Source organism: Pseudophryne corroboree, chromosome 10 (genome assembly GCF_028390025.1).
Source record: "Pseudophryne corroboree isolate aPseCor3 chromosome 10, aPseCor3.hap2, whole genome shotgun sequence".
Lineage (NCBI taxonomy): Eukaryota > Metazoa > Chordata > Amphibia > Anura > Myobatrachidae > Pseudophryne > Pseudophryne corroboree.
Window position 1 is genome coordinate 115,304,996 of NC_086453.1, and position 24,813 is coordinate 115,329,808.

The 24,813-nt window shown below is 44.0% G+C and overlaps 1 protein-coding gene across 1 annotated transcript in view; it reads right to left on the minus strand.

The window, feature by feature from the left end:
* FAM83E (family with sequence similarity 83 member E) overlaps positions 1-24,813 on the minus strand; it is a 199,031-nt gene that overhangs the window by 30,232 nt on the left and 143,986 nt on the right. Inside the window, exon 5 of the mRNA XM_063942758.1 lies at positions 21,654-22,419. Coding sequence (XP_063798828.1) covers positions 21,654-22,419 — 766 coding nt within the window. The remainder of the gene's footprint in view (positions 1-21,653; positions 22,420-24,813) is intronic.

A 24,813-nucleotide genomic window follows, 5' to 3' on the forward strand; every position in this document is an offset into this window, starting at 1 on the left:
GTACCAATTGTTTTAGTCTTTATATTTTGTTTTCATTTTCTGTTCCTTTTTTTTCCGTATTTGGGTGGCATCCCTGCATATTACAGTTTTCTTGCTGTATTTAGCAGTGTTCAGTGTGCGCACCACTAGGTCTAGATGGTGCCCACCATAGTTATAGTTGATTGGAAAATGTTTGAAAATGGAGTTATGAGTCATTATGGTCATTCAAATTTGTCTCATGTTTTATGCAATTTCATGTTTACAATATGTACACTTTGTATTAGTATACAGCCTTGGAATTGGGAGGGAGCTGCCAACACAAACCAAGTTCTTTGGTCGATTCTCATGCAACACATCTGTTTCTGGGGGGGTGAGTATCTATGCCGTCTTCTATAACTAATCCCTCTGATATTTTGCCCCCAAAACCCCTCCAGATAGTTTCCTGGAATGTTGGTGGTTTGAATACGCCTGTCAAGAGACGGCGAGTTGCTACACATCTTAAACGTCTGCATCCAGATGTGGTGTTTTTACAGGAAACACATTGGATAACAAGTGAGGATAACACACTGAAGGCTGCCTGGATTGGCTTATGTATATCTGCTCCTTTTCATAGGAAAAATAGGGTAGTAGCCATTTTATTTCGTAAAGATCTTCCGATAACTATTTTGGATGAAATAACTGATCCTAACGGAAGATTTATAATTCTAGATATTGAAATCTTTCACACCAGTTATACCTTGGTTATCATCTATGTCCCTAATATTAACACATACTTATTCATTCAGGACCTCGGTTATACTCTTCGAGGTAGAACAAACTACCCTCTAATAGTAGGGGTCGATTATAATATGGTGGAAGACCCCACGGTTGATAGATCGCCAGCCATACCCAGGAATACTGATTTTCACAGCAGGTTTTTATCCTCCTTTACACACTCCTTGGACCGATCGGATCCATGGAGGTTACTAAATCCTGGTGATAGAATGCATACACACTTATCACTGGCCCACAATTCACTATCCCGTATAGACAAAATTCTTATAGCAGAAGGATTGATATCAAATGTCTGTTAGGTAGACATACATGATATCTTAATATCGGATCATGTCCCGGTCTCCTTAACTCTTACCCATTCTTCAATGCCCCCGACAGATCACCTATGGCGTTTCCCACATTATTTGGCTAATTCTGAAAACTTTAAATTGTATATCACTTATCACTGGACGAATTTCGTCGACGAGAATCTAGATTACTGGGACCGACCTGAAATCTTTTGGAATGCCTCTAAGGCAGTGATGAGAGGATATATAATAAGCTATGTTGCCAAAATAAAAAAAAGGAGACTAAGGCAGAATATATTGCATTAAAGGCAGTAATGTCAGACACCTTTCAGGCATACATTTCTACCCCGTCGGAAAACACGCTAACTACATACAAACAAGCGCAACAACTATTGGAAACTTATCTAGCAACACAAGCAAAACATTCCATTGATTACACAAAAAACAAATTCTATAGGTGGGGGAATAAGGCGGGCAGGTTGCTTGCAGTCATGTCTCGACCCCTTAGAAAATGTGATACAATAACTGCATTGAAACACCCTACTACCGGCATCATTATAACGAAATCCCAGGAGATTGTATCTCAATTTCAAGAATACTTTACAACATTATTTAGTTCCTCACAAGTAGATAATTATGTGCAAAATCGCCTACTTACAAATACCGTGTTACCCCCTCTAACTCCTGATCAACGGGAAGCCTTGGCGGGCAAAATCACAATGGAGGAAATCAACAACACTATCTCCCACTTACCTCATGGTAAATCCCCAGGCCCAGATGGCTTTTCAGACGATTATTATCCCATACTACAACCGCATATTGCCCCCTAGCTATTGGAACTGTTCCAGGCTATATATGACAAAAACTGTCCTTCTCCTTTTTTTAATGAAGCACATATAACCCTTTTACCAAAGCCAGACAGGGACGCAACGTTACTTTCTTCATACAGACCTATTAGTCTCCTGAATGTTGACTATAAGATTTTGGCAAAAATTATGGCAACATGGCTCCAAGTTATTCTTCCCGATATTCTTACTATTACTCAAATGGGATTTGTACAGGGCCGATACGCAGTCAAGGCTATTCGCACAGCTTTGGTGGCAATGGTAACATCCCAACACTCCCGCGCTGATTCAGAAAAAAATTTAAGTCTGGATGCTAACAAAGCGTTCAACATGGTATTATGGCCACATTTATACATGGTCTTAGAAAACAGGGGCTTCGAAACAAAATTACTTGATTATATATGGTATATTTACAATAGACCTTCTGCCTCCTTACTAATAAATGGAGTTAGAGGGCTGAGATTTTATCTAGAAAGGGGCACCCGCCAGGGCTGTCCTTTATCCCCTCTATTGTTTAATCTGGCATTAGATCCTTTATTGCGTATACTCCAAGACTGGACAGCTTTTCAGGGAATCAAAATAGGTACACAGGAAATTAAACTATCTGCATTTGCCGAGATATACTCCTCTATATCAGCAATCCTGAACAAGTTCTTCAACAAATACTTGACAAAATTCGAATGTTCGGATCTATTTCAGGTTTTAGCATAAACATAGACAAATCCAGAGTAATGCTGTTATGTGGAGCTACCACTAACACGCGATGGATTGCTCAATATCCTCTACAATGGGTCGATACCCATATCCCGTACTTGGGAATATTGATACCACGAAACATGGACACTTTATATAGAATAAATGTCAGTGAAGCAATAAATACCCTATCAGCCGATATAAAGGGATGGGACCTTCTCCCGTTATCATATTTGGGCAGGGCCAATTTACTTAAAAAGGTAGCCATCACCCGCTTACTCTTTCCATTACAAACACTTTCAGTCCTGCTCACCAAAACAGATATTCAATCAATTAACACACTCATTAGGAGATTTGTTTGGAAGGGTGGCAGAGCTAGGATAGCATTGCGGAAGTTGGCCCAGCCTAAATCAAATGGAGGGATCAACCTCCCTGATATTGAGGTGTACAATCACGCCGCTCTCTTAAGGCACCTGAGAGACTGGATACAAAAAAGTTTGGTCTACCACGAACACAACATTAGAACAAAATTTTCTACAGGGCATAGATCTGACATGTTTCCTTCACCAGCATGACCAGGAGATTCCAGATTATATAAAACCCAACCCACTCCTGTGGACTACCAGAAAATTATGGCATATTCTGCGCCATAATGCTAAATTGAATCAATACCACTCTCTACATCTACCCTTACTCCAAAACCCCGAATTTTTGGACGGCATGGCTGCTCACCCCTTCACCATGTGGAGATTGGCTGGGTTACATTCTATTCGATCTCTGGTTTCTGCTGGGGATCAGAGAATATTGACCTTTTCTGAGGTATCCTCGACATTTGCTATGATCAGCCCATACCCCTTAGCATTCATTCAAGTGAGATTTTACATAACTCATGTTCTTAAGCACTTTACAATAGCGGATTGGAATAACTTTCTAGACAGTCTCTTAACATACCCGGTCCCACAACGCAAAGCTATCTCTTCTCATTTTTAAGGAAAATCTTAGACAAAGCCAAAATTACGAGGGGTATGTCTAAGTGGTTGAGTCACTTCCCTAGATTGACAATGCCTACACTGGAAAAATCCCTATTGTTCTCGCGCAAAGTCTTACCGGCCAGCATGTATACAGAATTATTTTTAAATATATATCACAACACGTATTTGTCCCCTCTGCGACGTTCCCACATGGGAACCTCAGACACTCATTCTTGCCCAAAATGCCATCAATCTGAAGCTGATACTTATCACTGTTTATGGGCTTGCCCAATCATTCAATACTTCTGGCATCTCATTAGGCGCTATGCTGAAGCCAAATTAATAACCTACGTTCCATTCACTCCAGAATGGGCGATTCTGGGCATTATTGACCCGAATCGTAGGCTGCCCCTAGAATGCAAAAAATTGCTCATAGCCCTTAGCGCGGCAGGGAAAAAGACAATTCTCCAGGGATGGATAGACACTACACCTCCGCAGATACCTTTTTTCTTAACAAAACTTTATCATCTGTTCCGGATGGATTGGGTGGAGCAACAGTGGACAAGGGCAAACAGGTGGATCGTTTTTTTTACGCTATGGGAATCATATATTTCTGCTCTTCATCTTGCCACACGACAACAAATACATTATAGCCTAAAAAACACCACGTGGTATTTAACAAGGTTGGCAACATAGATTGCCTTAAGTATTGCGTCTCTTTCTCATTACAAGATAATTTTGCAGAAATAGTGGAAATCATTCCCCTAATGGAGTCCAGCCATGCTGGTTCTGCCTCACTAGCCTGAGAATGGATATTACACTGAGTACACACTATATCTTACATGAAACACACTCTTTGCCTGACATACTGCAGTAGTGACAGCACACACACAGCAAAACGTTAAAAGCAAAATTAACCCACAAAGAGCCCTTCCAGAGAGACACAGAGAGAGTATGGAACCAGCACAGGGCTCCCTTATCGCTAAAGCCAAGCTCAGCTGGGTCGCAGACTAAGTACCTAGATTAGGGACTTAGTAAACTAGCAAATCCCCCCCCCCCCCTAATCCTGCTATAACCCCCTGGTACCACTGAGGTAAACTGGAGGCTTTCCAGAGGAGCTGCGCGTCCCTGTCAGTCAGCGTCTATGTCAGTTTCAGTAGGTAAATGGCGCTTGTGAGCTGCTGGATCCGCTCATAGTGAAGCCCCGCCCCTTCAATGGTGCGCGGTCTTCCTGCTCTTTATACTGGCTGATGTATCTGAGTGCATAAAATGGAGACATTCCCCTTTTATGGCTGTAGTGCCAGTCTGGGTACTGTGTACACTACAGTGTACTTAGTCAGGAGACACAGTCCGCACCATGTAGAAGCCGTGCATCTCTGTACCCTCATGACACCATAATGGCCAGCGATCCGCTAACCAGGACACTGGATTAGTACTCACCACGCTTCATTCTTCTGGCTCTGTTAGGGGTGGCAGCATGATGTGGGAATGTACGCTTGCCGTGGTGGGGCTTGCGAATAGTTCCCTCAGGAGCTAACGTCCTGTCAGTGGGGAACGAGACCATTAACACTTAGTGGGGTTGCCCCCCCCCCCCCCCCCCCCCCCCCAAGTCCCACGAAGCAGGCAGGCTGGTGCCATCTAGTCCTGCCTGAAAATAACAAACTTTAAAAATAAATGCAGAAAACTCTTCAGGAGCTTCCAGAGACGTGACCGGCTCCTCCGGGCACATTTTCTAAACTGATTCTGGTGGGAGGGGCATAGAGGGAGGAGACAGCACATACAATCAAACTTCTATTGTGCCCTTGGCTCCTAGTGGACCTGTCTATACCCCCATGGTACTAAATGGATTCCCAGTATCCCCTAGGATGTAAGAGAAAAAATATTGTCTTTTGCTGTGGAACTACAAGTCCCAGCAAGCCTCTCCCAAATGCTGGTACTTGGAGAACCACAAATACCAGCATGCATGTCATTAAAGGACCCGCTGGTACCTGTAGTTCCACAGTAAAATAAATATTTAAAAAACACAGGACACTCACACCGTGAAAGTACAATGGCCCTCATTCCGAGTTGATCGGTCGCAAGGCGAATTTAGCAGAGTTACACACGCTAAGCCGCCGCCTACTGGGAGTGAATCTTAGCTTCTTAAAATTGCGACCGATGTATTCGCAATATTGCGATTACTAACTACTTAGCAGTTTCAGAGTAGCTCCAGACTTACTCTGCCTGTGCGATCAGTTCAGTGCTTGTCGTTCCTGGTTGACGTCACAAACACACCCAGCGTTCGCCCAGGCACTCCCACCGTTTCTCCGGCCACTCCTGCGTTTTTTCCGGAAACGGTAGCGTATTCAGCCACACGCCCCTGAAACGCCGTGTTTCCGCCCAGTAACACCCATTTCCTGTCAATCACATTACGATCGCCGGAGCGAAGAAAAAGCCGTGAGTAAAAATACTTTCTTCATAGTAAAGTTACTTGGCGCAGTCGCAGTGCGAACTTTGCGCATGCGTACTAAGCGGATTTTCACTGCGATGCGATGAAAAAGAACGAGCGAACAACTCGGAATGAGGGCCAATATTAATAAAACGTACATGCACACTTACACACTCACACATACTTACCCAGTGTCCCATGGAGCCCTTCGTCAAAGCGCTCTCCTGCTTCGCAGGTCGGAAGCGCACAGCCAATTAAGCGGAGCGCAAAGACAGGTCTGCGGTAGACCACGAGGTTAATTGAGGTCACCCACAAGAGTGACCTAAATTAACCTTGCAGTCTACCGCAGACCGCAGGTTCCCACCATAGACGATAATGAGGATTTGTTTCGCCATTACTGCCTTTGTGCCTTGCTTGATTGGCAGGCCGAGAGCACACAGCCAATCAGGAGAGCACTATGATGTGGCGCTCAGTGATTGGCTGGTGGGTCCCCAAGTGATAGGAGTCATGAGGGGTACCGGCATTAAGGGAAAGGGGGTCCGAGTGTAAAGATAGATCACCTTCAGTTGCGTGGACCAGGGTTTTTTTGCAGGTTTTATTTTAACCCCTGGATGCCTACATGGACCGAAGAGGACCGATCTACACTAGATTAGGGGAGTATAATTTTTTTTTATTTACAGGTAGCCTTGGATTCTACTAGACAAGGGGACGCACCAGCCAGTCAGCTCCTAACTGTCATTTTTCAAATCCGTAATGATTGGCTGGTGCGTTACCACCTTGCGCTTATCACTGGTTTATCACTTCTTTATCCCTTGTCCAGGTTAATATATCTGCCTCAATGATCCCTGTGGAACCTCTTGTAAAACACAATACATGAACAAATCCTGAAAATTATCAGTGTCTTTTCTTCAACAAGTAGATCTTACTAACTTTGGGGCTCATTTACATTTTTATGACACATCTTTCAGATGTAGCAGGACACGTCCGCGCTGATAGGTGTTTCTCAATCTCCCTAAAATGCTTTTCCAAGAGTAGGCAAGTATGTTCTGCACTATATATATATGTATAAGTCATCTCTGTTTGTGGGCAATTGAAAGCCAGTGCAGAAAAATAAAATAAAACGATTATACCTTTAATGATTTCAGTTTTTGCAACTTGTTTTTCATTATTTTACAGCATTGTGCTAAAAAGAATAAAAGCATCTGAAAGTTATATAGGCACAGTAACACATCTACAAGCCCTGCAGAGTAAATATTGAAATAAGGTGGAGGGAATATTAGACAAGGGAGGAAACTGCATAGCGAAGAACACTGCATCGTCGCTCAAGATAAAAGAAGATAAGTTTTAATTTAGAAATGAATTGTAAGACTGGCGAAAAGTTTTGTTTAAATAGGTCATGCCGTGGTTTTGTTTTTAGAAAAACACATAACTAATATGTTGTGACATAGCTGTCAGGTTTACAGTACACTTACAAAGTATTTTGTCCAGGTGCATCATGCAAGTTAGAAAGGGTATACCAAGGTATATTCGGGCGCTTAACTGTGAGATGCTGTGCTAAGCAGCTGCCTCAGATAGTCAGGGAAGTCACTCCCCCAATAGAGAAATACAAAGAAGAGTGGTAGAGAGGCTGCGCTTTGATTTAAACAATACAAACAATTCAAAAATTATAAAAAATATAAAAATGTACCCCTGTGGTAAGTGTCCTGCTGAATGTAGGATTCCCTGCTGGGGAATCCTACATTCAGCTGGGCACAGGGTTAGACTGGCCCACAGGGGTACCAGGGAAACCACCGGTGGGCCCCACTGCCTGAGGGCCCACTCCTTCCTCTAGGGATCAGGTTCCAGACTGTGCACTATACATGGTAGACATGTTGCATTACACTGCACTAAACTATTGTGTATTTCAAGCCTCTGTGGAGGCTGGCCACACCCCTTTGTAGGCTGACCACACCCTTAAGTATGGGCCCCTATCACTTCATTCCCCCGGTGGGCCCTTCATGCCCCAGTCCGACACTGGCTGGACACTTACCACAGGGGTAATTATTTGGAACGGACTTCCTTAAATGCATCAGTTTCAGTTCCTGACTGTTGGGTAACTTTTATGAAATTTCATGTGATTGATCTTAACAGAAGTAATAAGCATGCAGTAATGTGTTTTTCTAAATTTTAATTACATTATTAAATTGTACATTTTTTATAATTTCTGAATTGTTTGTATTGTTTAAATCAAAGCGCAGCCTCTCTACCACTCTTCTTTGCATCATGCAAGTTACATGTAGCATTAATTACAGTACGTCACGAGTTTTTAAGGTGCCGTGAACAAACAATGCATATCATTTACAACTTCATAATCCACCTTTTGAACTTCAGACAAATACCTAATTCCCCTCTAATTATATTTTAGAATAAGAATATACTTAACTTGTAACTATTAGTATTTTCTTTTGAACTGATATTTTATTACGTTATTTATAGTAATACAAAAATAATTTAGAAAGTGTTGAAAGGAAAATTATGAATTCAAAACAATAAAAATCTCAAAGCTGACTCTCAGGTGTGCACACAGTTTAACCATGGGCGTAATTCAGACCTGATCGCTAGGGTGCGTTTTATGCATCTCTGCAATCAGGTAGTCGCCGCCTGCAGGGGGAGGGGGAATTCGCTGTGCAGGTGTGCGATCGCATGTGCAGGACAGCTGCACAAACAGCCCAGGACTTACTCAGCCGCTGCGATGATCGGGGCCGGAGCTGACGTCATGAATCCTCCCACAACACGCCAGGTCCCTCCTGCGTTTTTCCGGACACTCCCTAGAAACGGTCAGTTGCCACCCACAAACACCCTCTTCCTGTCAATCTTCTTGCGATCGCCGGTGCAATCGGATTTTTTTCACCATCCTGGCGCTGCCCAGCGCTCCCCATCGGTGCGGATCGTCACACCTGTGCATTGCGGTGCATATGCTTGCGCAGTTCAGACCTGACCGCCTGCTGTGCGAAAATGCACAGCAGCGATCAGGTCTGAAATAGCCCCCATGTTTGGCAGCATTGCTGAGAAATACAGTAGCCCAACATCACTAATTCTCCTGTAATATGAGAAAAAATTGTCCATCACCTAGAACTGAATCCCCTTTCAGTGTCACTGGAAGCTTCAGTTTTTGCAGTAAATGAAAACACATTATTGAGAAATCCAGAATTTCTCCTGCAGCACTTTCTAGGAGTGATTCTTAGTTTCAGAAGTATATATATATTAACCTATCATGGATAATATGAGGGAGTGGGAACCAGAGCTCTCAGCCAATCAGCGCTTCCCCCATTCATTCTTATGAGAGTGACTGGGAATGACCTTTTATTACGCGCCAGCACTGTACCCAGTGTAGTACAGTACTGTAGGTTTGGGCTCGGAATTTCAATGTTTTTGTTTTCTGATGACAAGTAAACTACTAAATGGCCCAAAGAGAATCTGATCCATGATTTGGTGAGTATGAATTTTCTTTTTTAAGCAAATATAGGCAGTATATGCAAATGCCTAGTGGTATCTAAAATGCCTAGGGCCATCTAAAAAGCCTAGGGAAGCTGGAAAGGCCTAGGGGCATCTGGGCAGGTTGGCACCCGCTCCAGATTTCAGAAGTCCCAGTGGCTGTCCTCAAATGGGATGTACAGAGTTTCCGGCATTGCTGCATCATTACCTGTCATATTATATGACAAGTAGCAGAAAACCAGCAGCAGAAGAAGGCTTGTGCAGCCCAGCGCCAGTCAAGTGTGATCACGTTCAAGCAGAGGGAAGACAGCAAAGGTAAGTAGATAAGAGCTTGTTAAAAAGATAGATTGGGGATCGGATTGCTGCAGACAAACAAGGGGGAGAGATTTTATTGCTGGAGACACACAAGGGGGAAAGATTTGATGGCTGGAGACACAAGGGGAGAGATTTGAAGGCTGGAGACACACAAGGGGAGAGATTTGATGGCTGGAGACACACAAGGGGAGAGATTTGATGGCTGGAGACACACAAGAGGAGAGATTTGATGGCTGGAGACACACAAGGGGAGAGGTTTGATGGCTGGAGACACACAAGGGGAGAGATTTGATGGCTGGAGACACACAAGAGGAGAGATTTGATGGCTGGAGACACACAAGGGGAGAGGTTTGATGGCTGGAGACACACAAGGGGAGAGATTTGATGGCAGGAGACACACAAGGGGAGAGGTTTGATGGCTGGAGACACACAAGGGGGAGAGATTTGTTTACTGGAGACATTGACACCCTCTGCCTATCCAGTCACTCACAGTCACCCATTTGGTGAGGCCCTGCTCACTTCTTGGGTGCGCCCCTGGTGGGAAACCAGGCAGAATCTTGCATGTGGCATCACATTGGACAGGGCCACCACTGATTTCCCCTTCGATGGACACATCCTGTAATGTTTTATTTACAGGCAGTTTACAGGTGTCAGCTGGCCCATAATGTCCTGACATGATGGCAGGCCAGTACTAGTTGTTCCACAAGTGCTGGCATGCTGTGCCAGACTTGCTGGGGCCTGAAGTCCCACTGTAAAGAACTAAAGAACAATATTATTTTCTATTTTTTTACACCATCAACTCCACACCCAATGCCACCATAGGTGCGGCGATTAGCCTGGGGGTTCCTCTGGAGTCAGGGAGTCCCCACTTTCCAAGGAATTCCAAGCCTGGGCTGACCAGTTTGGGGCTGGTTCTATGTTATGGCAAGGAGACCACCAAACTGCGTGTCTCCCTGCTATAGCATAAGCCCCCTGGCTCGTTCAGCACAGTGCTGACTTTTGGAAAATTTGGGGCACCCTATGCTTGCTTTCCCACTGATTTTCCAGTACCAGATCTGGCTGAGAGATCTGGCGCTGGTTATGGTTTTAAGTGGGGATCTCACACATTTTTCTTTCTTTTTGCATTAACCATTTTTTTTTACTGTTTAACACAACAAAACCTGCATGGATCATACAGAGTGATGGCAGATTCATACTTCTATTTGACAGTGGAGTCTATCATAAAAGGGGCAGTGTGATAGGGTTTTAGACAGAAAAACAATGGGTATCACCAATGGAAGACAACAGACACTGAAAAAGGATGCTTAGTAAATCCGGATTTTAGACACTGTAAACTACCCAGCGATTTGGTTTAGAAGTCAAGCACAATTCCTAGTAAATTTACCCCAACGTGTAAAAGTTACTCAAAACAACAAATAAGCTTCTCACTGTTATCTAGCACAGTCTTTGTAATGAATTTAGGAACTTATTGGTTGCTTTGGGAAACTACTCCACTTTATCTCTCTCCAAAGCTTAAAAGCTTGATACTGTAGGTCAACACCAGGGTCAAAAGGTTGTCAGGTAAAAGGTAGACAGTGCCTAAGGTTGACAGGTACAAAAAGTTGATTCAAAATGTCAACATGTCAATGGTCGACACACTTATAGTCATCACAAGTTTTTGGGAGTTTTTCACATACTTTTCAACTTTTGCTTGAAATACCATATTGTGGACTATGGGGGTCATTCCGAGTTGTTCGCTCGCAAGCCGTTTTTAGCAGCTTTGCACACGCTAAGCCTACGCCTACTGGGAGTGAATCTTAGCATAGTAAAATTGCGAACGAAAGATTCGCAATATTGCGAAAAGACATCTCTGTGCAGTTTCTGAGTAGCTCCAGACTTACTCGGCATCTGCGATCAGTTCAGAGCTTGTCGTTCCTGGTTTGACGTCACAAACACACCCAGCGTTCGCCCAGCCACTACTCCGTTTCTCCAGCCACTCCCGCGTTTTTCCCAGAAACGGTAGCGTTTTTTCCCACACGCCCATAAAACGGCCTGTTTCCGCCCAGAAACACATACTTCCTGTCAATCACATTACGATCGCCTGAACGAAGAAAAAGCCGTGAGTAAAATACCTAACTTCATAGCAAATTTACTTGGCGCAGTCGCAGTGCGAACATTGCGCATGCGCACTAAGCGGAAAATCGCTGCGATGCGATGAAATTTACCGAGCGAACAACTCGGAATGACCCCCAATGATTGGTAATAGAAACCGAGCCCGAAGCGTGGTGAGCAAAGCAAGCCTGTGAGGCTATACGTTTTCAATAATTGTTGTCACATATGATGAAACATAAAAAAATCACACCCAAAAACCCTAAAAAAAGTGTGTTGACAGTTTTTGTGTTAACCGTTTCCATGTTGAACTATTGTACCTGTCTGCCTTTTCTTATGTCTACCTTTTCCATGTCGGCCTTATGACCCTGTTGACCTAGTGCATGTCAACCATATGGGGTCTACCTAATGACTATCTATCTAATTACTGTAGATCTTCTATACCACACCTAGCTGGCAGAACACTGATGCAGGAATGTTGGACTGTGTATAGCACTGAGTATAGGACTGCTGGGGACAGGAATGGAATACAGCAGTTCAGGAACAGGGGTTGTTATACGCATACAAGCATTATCTGATAGTAATATCATTTATTAGATCATATGCAACGGCATATACATATACCACATGTCTCATAAGCTACAAGCTCACCATTTGTATTACTGAGGATTGGTGCCTGTACACTAGCTCAGGCTTATGACAAAGTAGACTATGCATTGATTGAACACAAAAGACATAGTGCCTGATCCTGAGCACACATGCAGCAGCATCTATAGGTGCTCGCCAGCCTGTGACTCCTTCCCATGTGTACATCAGTGCCTCTGAATGCGCAAGGACTGATACGCCCACTTTCCACTCTGTAATTCTGATTTCTGTGTTTTATTTATTTATTTATTAGCAGTTTCTTATATAGCGTAGCATATTCCGTTGCGCTTTACAATTAGAAGAATAGTTATAGAACAAAACTGGGCAAAGACAGACAGACATAGAGGTAGGAAGGCCCTGCTCGCAAGCTTACAATCTATAGGGAAATAGGCATTAATACACAAGGATAGATGCTACCTATTGCATAATGGTCCAGCAGATTGGTAGGTTCTTAATGGGTTGTATGATATGATCACCCAGCAATGTTGGAAGACAAAATATGTGAGGTTATGTGGACTGTACAGAGAGGATGTGATTGGATAGGGAAGCATTGAAGGTTATGTGGGTTGGTCAGGAATTTGGTAGGCTTGTCTGAAGAGGTGAGTTTTCAGGGAACGTTTAAAGGTTTGGAGACTAGAGGCGAGTCTTATTGTGCGTGGGAGGGCATTCCACAGAGTGGGTGAAGCCTGGATAGCGTCCTGTCATTGGGTCTGGGACTCCAGGTCGACAACAAAAAGGTCGACACACCTTAGGTCGACACCACTTGGTTGACACACCTTAGGTCGACATGGACAAAAGGTCAACATGGACAAAAGGTCGACAGGAACAAGGTCGACATGGAAAAAGATCGACATGCGTTTTTTATGGGTGGGTTTTGTGTTGTTTTCTTCGTAGAGTGACGGCGAACCCCAATTAGTGCACCGCTTCGCTCGCCATGCTTCGGGCATGGTGCCTTTGCTTGGCACAGATTACCGTTCCAATTGTAGTCCACGTGGATCGTTAAGTATGTATCGGTTCCAAAAAAGAAAAAAAATTGTGAAAAATGCATGTCGACCTTTTTCCACGTCGACCTTGTTCCTGTCGACCTTTTGTCCATGTCGACCTTTTGTCCATGTCGACCTGAGGTGTGTTGACCAATTGGCATCGACCTAAGGTGTGTCGACCTTTTTGTTGTCGACCTGGAGTCCGGATACCCTGTCATTTTGAGTGGGAACAGGTAATACATGTGGATGAGAGATGCAGATCTTGTGCAGAACGGAGAGGTCTGGTAGGGAGATATTGTGAGATGAGTGAGGAGATGTTTGATGGTGCAGTTTGGTTAATAGCCTTGTATGTAAGTAAAAGTATTTTATATTTAACACGGTAAAATATAGGTAACCAATGGAGGGACTGACAGAACGGATCAGCAGACGAAGAACGTCTAGCGAGGAAGATTAGCCTCGCAGCTGCATAGATTGTAGTGGTGCGAGCCTATGTTTGGGAAGAACAGTAAGGAGACTATTACAATAATCAATGCTGGAGATGATGAGTGCATGGATTAGAGTTCTTGCGGTGTCTTGTGTAAGATAAGGGCTTATTTTGGATATGTTTCAGCTGCATAGATTGTAGTGGTGCGAGCCTATGTTTGGGAAGACCAGTAAGGAGACTATTACAATAATCAATGCTGGAGATGATGAGTGCATGGATTAGAGTTCTTGCGGTGTCTTGTGTAAGATAAGGGCTTATTTTGGATATGTTTTTTAAATGCATGTAACATGATTTAGAGACAGATTAAATGTGTGGAACAAAGGACAGTTCAGAGTCAAGGGTGACACCTAGGCGGCGAGCTTGTGGGGTAGGGTGGATATCAGGTTGGTAACTACTCTTGGCTGGTGGGAAAATAATTAATTCTGTTTTGGAAATGCTGAGTTTGAGGTGGCGAGATGACATCCAAGATGAAATGGCAGACAGGCATCCAGTGAACGAGCCAATACAGATGGTGATAAATCTGAGGAGGATAGATAGATTTGAGTATCATCAGCGTACAAATGATACTGAAATCCAAAGGAGCTGATTAGTTTACCAAGAGATGAGGTATAGATTGAATACAGCAGAGGACCCAAGACTGAGCCTTGTAGTACTTCAACTGAGAAGAGAAGAGGTAGAATCAGAGAAGTGAACACTGAAAGAGCGATTAGATAGGTAGGATGAGAACCAAGTAAGGAGTAAAGGCTGTGTCCTGAAGACCTAGGGATTGTAGTGTTTGTATGAGAAGAGAGTGGTCAACAGTGTCAAAAGCAGCAGAGAGATCTAGAAGAATAAGAAGTGTGTAATGGCCTTCCGATCTAGCAGTGACTAGATCATTCACTACTTTGGTCAGTGCTGTCTCTGTGGAGTGTTGGGCACGAAAGCCTGACTGTAGTGGGTCCAATAAGTTGTGGGAGTTAAGAAAGTGTGTAAGGCGAGTGTAGGCAAGTCTCTCAAGTAGCTTGGAGGGACATGGTAGCTGAGAAATGGGACGGTAGTTAGAGAGTGTGTTTGGGTCAGAGTTGTGTTTTTTTAGAATGGGAGTAATCACTGCATGCTTAAACAGAGAAGGAAAGATACCAGTAGAGAGAGAGAGCTTACTCTATCGGTCGCATCATTGAACTTGATTCAGGCCTATGGCAGATGCCATTTCTACCTCTACCTGATTGACAGGCAGAGGCTTTTGCTGGGTGGTCGGGGGTGCCGACGTGGCATTACGGGGTGTGGCAATGAAAACGTGTGCGGGTCTGAGTTTACACAGGCTTGCCGTCGTAAGCCACGGATATGGCATTGCAAGGCCAAGGAAATGGCATTCACGACACAGTCTTTGCCCTCGCCACTCTCGGAAAACTGGGGAGACCTGACCTTTCCTCCCTACAAACGCCTTTGCCTGTCAGTCAGACAGAGGCATTTGCATCACTGCAATGTGATCGCAGGACCCGTTCTGCACATGGAGTATTCCGCAAATGTTTGTGTTGTTTTTATAGTAGATGTTCAATGTTCAGACCTTGTGTTGCAATGAACAAGATATACTCCAAAAATTGGCAATCATTTATAAATAGACTATAAATTAGTGTAAATGAATGTAAAATATAACTATCAAGCTAGGAACAGACAATAGTTTAAGGCTGTATGATCAAGTTACATTTGTTTAGAAATTCAAAACCAGCAGCAGTTACAGTGTCTGGCTGATCACTACTTCTCCCAGAGGAAATTATTATCATGGGTGAGTATATACAGTATGGGACTGTGGCCAAATGCTTCAGGGTATGAGGAAGTAACAAGTGAAAAGCAAAAAACAATAGCAATTCCCAGACACCAAACCTTTGTGCTACTAAATTCAAATACACACCTAAAGGTTTCTAGAATTAACAAATGGAAAGGATTTATACACATATAGGGGGTCATTCCGAGTTGTTCGCTCGCTTTCTGCTTTTAGCAGCATTGCACACGCTAGGCCGCCGCCCTCTGGGAGTGTATCTTAGCTTAGCAGAATAGCGAACGAAAGATTAGCAGAATTGCTACTAAATATTTTTTTGCAGTTTCTGAGTAGCTCCGAACCTACTCAGAGATTGCGATCAGCTCAGTCCGTTTAGTTCCTGGTTTGACGTCACAAACACACCCTGCGTTCGGCCAGCCACTCCCCCGTTTCTCCAGACACTCCCGCGTTTTTCCCTGACACGCCTGCGTTTTTTTAGCAAATGCCGGGAAAACGCCCAGAAACACCCACTTCCTGTCAATCACTCACCGATCAGCAGTGCGACTGAAAAGCGTCGCTCGAGCAACAGCAAAATTACTAAGATTTTAGTAAAATTCGCAGCATAGCGAAAATTGGCAACGAGCGAACAACTCGGAATGACCCCCATAGCTGGATGATTACTTAATTATTACATTATATATAGTGATTTTATTTATAAATGACAATTTCTTTATGCAACAATAAATTTCTTCTGGAGTTTTTGCATTTGTTATTTTGACACATATAGTTTGTGAGTTTTATTACATAAAGCGAAAGATAAGCAAAATTGTGGTAGAATTTCTGCAAATAATTTGCTTCATAACATGCCGTTTCACAAGAGTGCGAAGTTACGGCAATACAATCTTTGCGTTATGATTTTGATTAATCTTACTGTGGAATCTCCTATATAATTGCCCAGATCTGTCACTCTGTGACTGTGTGGATAACGCTAAGAGTGACTAGGAACTCTCATTGGGTTAGCAGCAGGTCTATCACACCCAGTCCACAGCTGATTGGGCGAGAAATGCCCTCCCAAGCAGGTAACATCCAATGGGAGGCTCTGCCCTTTGGCTGCTGTTTGTTCCCAGAGCAGGGTTAACAATGGGGCTGATGGAGCTGCAGCTCCAGGTACACACCCCAAAATAGGCCCACTGCATCTGCAGCAACATACCCTCCAACAATTTACACATAAAATTCGGGACAAATTCGAAAAGGGGGCGTGGCCACGGGTAGTAGCGTGGCCACGCCCTTTTTCCGATACTTTCAATGGAAGTTTGGAGAGCCAAAAATCAGTACAGACCATATAAAAAGGGACTGTACCTGCCAAAAAGGTACACTTGGAGGGTATGCCACTGCATCTGCAGCAAGTCTCTGTGCTGTAGATAGGGAAAAAAACCCTTTTACTGCAGCGTTCTATGGGGGTCATTCTGACCTGATCGCTCGCTGCAGTTCATCGCAGCGCAGCGATCAGGTCAGAACTGCGCATGCCCCAGCACCGCTGTGCGCCGGCGCATGGCTGACAGCCGATGCCTGTCATTGCCTTGCGATCACCTCTGCCTCAGGTAGAGGCGGTCGCTGGGCGGGAGGGGTAGTACGGCGGCATTTGGCTGCCGTTTTTTTGGGCACGGTCCGGCCAACGGTTCTGCCAGCCAGTCACTATTGTTAGCGCCAGTGTCCCAACGCACCACATTACAGGGAAGTAGACGCAGTAAATAAACTACAGCTCCCAGCAGCCCTTAGCGCCGAAGCATTCTGGCGCTAAGGCCTGCTGGGAGCTGTCGTTTATTGAGTGCAGCTTCTTTCCTGTAATGCATTGCGTTGGGACACCAGCGCTAACAATAGTGATTGCTGTGCGAGTCTCCGGGAGAGCCACTGCCAAAGGGAGGACAGCAGCCTAGCTGCTTCCAGGAGGAGAAGCATTACCCGCCCCTCCCCCAGTCGCAGTACCTCCGGGCCCCATCCGCGGCACGCGCACACGCACCCTCCACCACCCATGGTGGCTCCGGACCCCTCCCCCACCCGCAGCACCCCTGCACCCGCTGCACCATAGCACCTGCCCCTCCCCCACCCACGGCACCCCCACACCTGCGGTGGCTCCGGACCCCACCCGCGGCACCCGCCCCTCCCCCACCACCCCACCAGCCCCTCCATTACCCGTGCCACCCCCGCAACCACCCCTCCTCAACCCACGCCACCCCCGGACCACCTCAGTGTCTCTCCTGCACCCGCCACTCCCCCAACCACAGCACCTACTAGGTGATTCGTCAGGCCCTGCGTGCGCTGTTCACGCCGTTGCAAGGGACTACGACCCCTTAACCATCGCACGCACTTTGTCCGTGCAATATTTAACCACTCACACAATTATGATTGGAGGTAATACTCCAGATAATACAAATATTGCATGCTACAAGGGTATGCAAGGGTTAAGGGGGCATAGTCCCTTATGACGGTGTGGAGAGCGCCCGTAGGGCGCGATAAATCACCTAGTATTATTTATTTAATGAAACTTACAGTCTTTAAATAAAGCTGGGCTGACAATGATGGCAATTCATTCTGTACTGTGTTGCAGTTTCATTTCTGGGCTGAACAAAAATTATATTGAGAAGTGCGCCAAATGCTGACATTTAGCCCAGAGAAATGTGCAACATTCAGCAAAAGTGGAATAAGGTGTCCACTGCTATCCAAGGATATGATTCAATAAGAGTTGCTAAATTGCAACGAACGCCATGTTCCAGCCATCTACGCATGCTCAGGTGCAAGGACCTTTACAGTGCGATCGCATTCTAGAAGGATGAGATCGCACTTTGACAGCGGTGGGCGTTGGAGGGGCGGTAGCGATGTGCATTAGGGGGAGTGGTCCAGGCAACAGAGGCGTATCAGGACCATTTTAGGGCGCAGCCACTTGACATCACACATGGCTGCTGCGAGGTGAAAAATAGTGGCTGCGTATGTAGTAGTGATGAGCGGGTTCGGTTTCTCGGGAACTGAACCCCCCCGAACTTCACCCTTTTTACACGGGTCCGAGCCATACTCGGATTCTCCCGTATGGCTCGGTTAACCCGAGCGCGCCCGAACGTCATCATCCCGCTGTCGGATTCTCGCGAGATTCGGATTCTATATAAGCAGCCGCGCGTCGCCGCCATTTTCACTCGTGCATTGGAAATGTTAGAGAGAGGATGTGGCTGGCGTCCTCTCCGTTATTGTTGAACAACTTGATTGTGCATTATTGCTTAATTGTGGGGAGGGCTGGGGAGCAGCTGTATAATATAGGAGGAGAACAGTGCAGAGTTTTGCTGATCAGTGACCACCAGTTATCCGTTCTCTGCCTGAAAAAAACGCTCCATATCTGTGCTCAGTGTGCTGCATATATCTGTGCTCACACTGCTTAATTGTGGGGACTGGGGAGCAGCTGTATTATATAGCAGGAGTACAGTGCAGAGTTTTGCTGACAGTGATCACCAGTATACGTTGTCTGCCTGAAAAACACTCCATATCTGTGCTCAGTGTGCTGCTTTATTGTGGGGACTGGGGACCACCAGTATAATATTATATAGGAGGAGTACAGTGCAGAGTTTTGCTGACCAGTGACCACCAGTATATAATATATAGCATTACGGTACAGTAGGCCACTGCTGTACCTACCTCTGTGTCGTCATTAAGTATACTATCCATCTAGATTCTATACCTGTGGTGCATTTCAGTTGTGCAGTTTGCTGACACAGTGACCACCAGTATACTATATATAGCAGTACGGTACGGAAGGCCACTGCTGTACCTACCTCTGTGTCATCATTAAGTATACTTACCATCTACATTCTATACCTGTGGTGCATTTTAGTTTTGCAGTTTGCTGACACAGTGACCACCAGTATACTATATATAGCAGTACGGTACGGAAGGCCACTGCTGTACCTACCTCTGTGTCGTCATTAAGTATACTATCCATCTACATTCCATACCTGTGGTGCATTTTAGTTTTGCAGTTTGCTGACACAGTGACCACCAGTATACTATATATAGCAGTACGGTACGGAAGGCCACTGCTGTACCTACCTCTGTGTCGTCATTAAGTATACTATCCATCTACATTCTATACCTGTGGTGCATTTTAGTTTTGCAGTTTGCTGACACAGTGACCACCAGTATACTATATATAGCAGTACGGTACGGAAGGCCACTGCTGTACCTACCTCTGTGTCGTCATTCAGTATACTATCCATCTACATTCTATACCTGTGGTGCATTTTAGTTTTGCAGTTTGCTGACACAGTGACCACCAGTATACTATATATAGCAGTACGGTACGGAAGGCCACTGCTGTACCTACCTCTGTGTCGTCATTCAGTATACTATCCATCTACATTCTATACCTGTGGTGCGCCTCTTTTTTTCTTTGCATCATGTGCTGTTTGGGGACAATTTTTTTGAAGTGCCATCCTGTCTGACACTGCAGTGCCACTCCTAGATGGGCCAGGTGTTTGTGTCGGCCACTTGTGTCGCTTAGCTTAGTCACACAGCGTCCTTGGTGCGCCTCTTTTTTTCTTTGCATCATGTGCTGTTTGGGGACAATTTTTTTGAAGTGCCATCCTGTCTGACACTGCAGTGCCACTCCTAGATGGGCCAGGTGTTTGTGTCGGCCACTTGTGTCGCTTAGCTTAGTCACACAGCGACCTTGGTGCACCTCTTTTTTTCTTTGCATCATGTGCTGTTTGGGGACAATTTTTTTGAAGTGCCATCCTGCCTGACACTGCAGTGCCACTCCTAGATGGGCCAGGTATTTGTGTCGGCCACTTGTGCCGCTTAGCTTAATCACACAGCGACCTTGGTGCGCCTCTTTTTTTCTTTGCATCATGTGCTGTTTGGGGACTATTTTTTTGAAGTGCCATCCTGCCTGACACTGCAGTGCCACTCCTAGATGGGCCAGGTGTTTGTGTCGGCCACTTGTGTCGCTTAGCTTAGCCATCCAGCGACCTCGGTGCAAATTTTAGGACTAAAAATAATATTGTGAGGTGTGAGGTGTTCAGAATAGGCTGGAAATGAGTGGAAATTATGGTTATTGAGGTTAATAATACTATGGGATCAAAATGACCCCCAAATTCTATGATTTAAGCTGTTTTTTAGGGTTTTTTGAAAAAAACACCCGAATCCAAAACACACCCGAATCTGACAAAAAATTTTCAGGGAGGTTTTGCCAAAACGCGTCCGAATCCAAAACACGGCCGCGGAACCGAATCCAAAACCAAAACACAAAACCCGAAAAATGTCCGGTGCACATCACTAGTATGTAGGGGTGCTGCTGCTATTTTGGCGATGAGATCGCATTTATAAATGCAAATGCAACTTGGGGCGGCCCTTCTCATGCTTTTTTCAGTTGCAGTTTTTGTGATTTAGCACTGATACTACTGATAACTAATGAGGTCCCAAGTTTGGAACTCTGCTCTTCTCAATATAAAGGTTCGGTATCTTGGTTTTAATTATATTTAGGTAAAGTTTAAATGTGCTATGAATTAGACAATAGGGTTGCATATAAAGTTATAGGCATAAATTAGCTTTTCAAAATTATCTTTATTGCCCATAAAATCTACGTGTATGTGGAAATTTATCAAATCTTGAAGTGAGATAAAGTAGATACAGTAAATTGCCCATACAATCAATTAGCTTCTGTAATTTTACAGGCTCTGCTGGCAAAATGACAGAAACTGCTATGATCAACCTCGTCTCCACTTTATCTCTCTCTGAGATTTGATAAATCTTCCCCATAGTCTTTAGTAACTCCTTACTCTGTCCAAACCAAATTATTTTCTGACTTTTTTTCATTATATGTCACATTTTTACATCTGAAACAATATGTATTACATATTTGTTCTATGTTTCTATTTATATGATAAAATAGCAATACAATGCACTCACCTTTGGGTCCTCTCCAAGTTCCAATGGGTTCTGTCTTACCCCTGGTTCCCCACTGCAGCCTGACAATTGAGACAGCTGACTGAGATCCCAGAGAGACTTGCTTGGCCTCCCACCGGTTGTTTTGGCAACGGACAGTCTATTGCGCTGCACATTCTTTAGAATGTCGCTGAGTGCGCTGTGAGACTCCTGAGGAACTCGAAGGTTCAAAGTGGGTCCTTCAAAATTGCGGCAGGCAGCGAGGCGGTGGCGGATTGAGTAATCAGGCACATTTACTGTGTCTTTGATCATATGGGAAGAGTCCTGAGGTGCTAGAGAATTTCTGCCAAAACCAGCATTCATACCACTGCTATTTACTATGGCTGGTACTACCGTCCGGCGCTCTGCTATGTTATTAATACTTTTAGACATCTTGATCCCTCCTAGTGTGTTGATGTAGGGGAATGAAAGTACATCTTTTGGCTGCAGTGCCCCACTTGTGTCAAACTTTTCAGGTGAGGAAAATCCATTTGTGTAAGGTTCCACAGCAACGGGCAAAAGCTGGACATTGGAATTAACAATATTGGACTCTTTCATCACTATGGTGTTAGTTGAGGTTATTGGCACTTTATTATAAATTCCTTTGTTTGGCTCTTTGGCAAAATCGTATCTTTGTAGTGGTCTGGAAGCTGCAAACAATGTTCGAAACTCATTGTCAAAGGAATCAGTTATTTCTCCAGTAAGAAGTGTGACCAAGTTTCTGTCTAGTCGTGAGTCACTCCAAGTGAAACTGAAAAAGAAGTAAGTTTAGGTATTAGGTTAGCTATTAAAGACAAAGAAGTTACATTGATTGCTTGCTGTCTTGGCCAGCAAGCATTATTTATTTATTTATTTATTAACAGTTTCTTATATAGCGCAGCATATTCCGTTGCGCTTTACAATTAGAACAGTAATAGAACAAAACTGGGTCAAAAACAGACAGACATAGAGGAAGGAAGGCCCTGCTCGCAAGCTTACAATCTGTTATTAAAAAGATCAGAAAAATTGGACATGAAAACATGCAATATGAATTGTTACTTATCAGGGAAAGCCCCCAATAAATAAAAAAGGACCCATATTAATAGAGCTATAAATGAAAAACAATACATTTCCAAATATATCAATAAAAAACATAGTACGTTTCCAAAAATATAAATAAAAACATAGTACGTTTCAAAAAATATAAATAAAAACATAGTACGTTTCTAAAAATATAAATAAAAACATAGTGCATTTCCACAAATATAGTAAAAAAACATAGTACATTTTTAAAAACATGGTGTTTTCTGAGTTTTGGTTGCATTTCCCATATGTACCAAGCTCCGGAATGCGATACTATCCGGAGCGTGGACCCGGTGAGTAATGATATCTGTAGATGGCGTTTCTCAATAGAAGTCTATGGGTTTCTCTTCACATTTTCCTCTGAGAGGGATCCAATCGGATCCCTTCTAGCATGTCATATGGCACATGTTCAGAAGTCCAGTAATCGCAAAGGACAGCTTTTATCTGGAGTGCTATATTTTGCAATTTTAATCGCAATTCTAGGTACATATAGATATTATTAACGCCACTATAAACTCAAGTGGCGGGATGTATAGTATCCAAAATGCAATGTTTAGTATATCCCACCCACAGTACAGTTCCAAAAATATAAATAGAAAACATAACACAGGTAATTTACAAAATTACATTGAACTGGCAAAATACTGCTGACTACTTATATCCAGTGGTTCAAACAAAACCATAAACATCATTTATTAACAGTTATTTATATAACACCTATATTACAAAGTGCTTTATAGTTATTATATATACATTCACATTAGGCCCTGCCCAAGTGGATCATCCAATCTGTATTCCCTATTTTTCACACATCAGGGTTAGTTTTGTCAGGGGAAAATTAACCTAAAAGTCATTGGAGTGTGGGAGAAAACTCACACAAGTACAGTGAGAATATACAACTTCTACACAGATAGGAACTTACTTGATGCCAAATCCATGACCCAGGCACTGCGAGATAGCGATGGTATGGCAATGGGATAGTTATTGCTGTATAAACTCAGTAACCACGCATGTATATAAATGCATGCAGGGGCGGATTAGCCATAGGAAGAAGGGAAGATATCTGGTGGGCTGATCTGCCTGTGGGGCCTGTTTTGTGTGTTGTCATGTGACCCCAACCCCCACCCCACATGACAGGCAACCCACCACACTCAGTACACAGCATTGTCCCCATTCATTTTGTCATTCCATCTCTGCAGTACAGCAACTCTGCTGTCCAGTGATCCTGCCATGGCTACACGGTATACTATACCTCTGTAACCGCTGGTCTCAGATATAACTGCAGAAAAAGACGCAAGGAAGGCCGTAATTGCGTACAATCAAGCCCTATGAGAAGGGGTCTCGCCCCCTCAACAGACCACACCCCCATTAGGGCTGCTTCCATAAGTTTCCTGGACTGGTTTTCCATCCCAATCCACCCTTGCATGCATGTTATCAATCTATTGTGTATCCTTTTTTTGTGTATTTCATAGAGATGTGCGCCAGACACTTTTCGGATTTTGGTTTTGGATCTGGATCTCTGTACGTGTTTTGGATCTGGATTGGTTTTGCCAAAACCACCCTTTCGGGTTTTGGTTTTGGATCTGGATTTTTTTGAAAAACAACAACATAAAAACAGCTAAAATCACAGAATTTGGGTGTATTTTTGATCCTACAGTATTATTAACCTCAATATCAATCATTTCCACTAATTTCCAGTCTATTCTGAACACCTCACACCTCACAATATTGTTTTTAGGCCAAAAGGTTGCACCAAGGTGGCTGTATGACTAAGCTAAACGACACAAGTGGGCGGAACAAACACCTGGCCCATCTAGGAGTGGCACTACAGTGTCAGACAGGATGGCAGGTTTGAAAAATAGGCCTCAAACAGCACATGATGCAAAGAAGAAAAATAGGTGCAAAATGGAATTGCCCTTGGGCCCTCCCACCTACCTATATGTGGTTTAAACAAGACATGCACAGTTTAATAAACAGATAATTCCAGGAACTGGTGGTCCCCCTGGAAAAAGCTCACCAAGTTCTCTGAATCATAGCTAGCTACAGACATATGAAAGTTGAGGCAGCGCTAATCACGGAATAG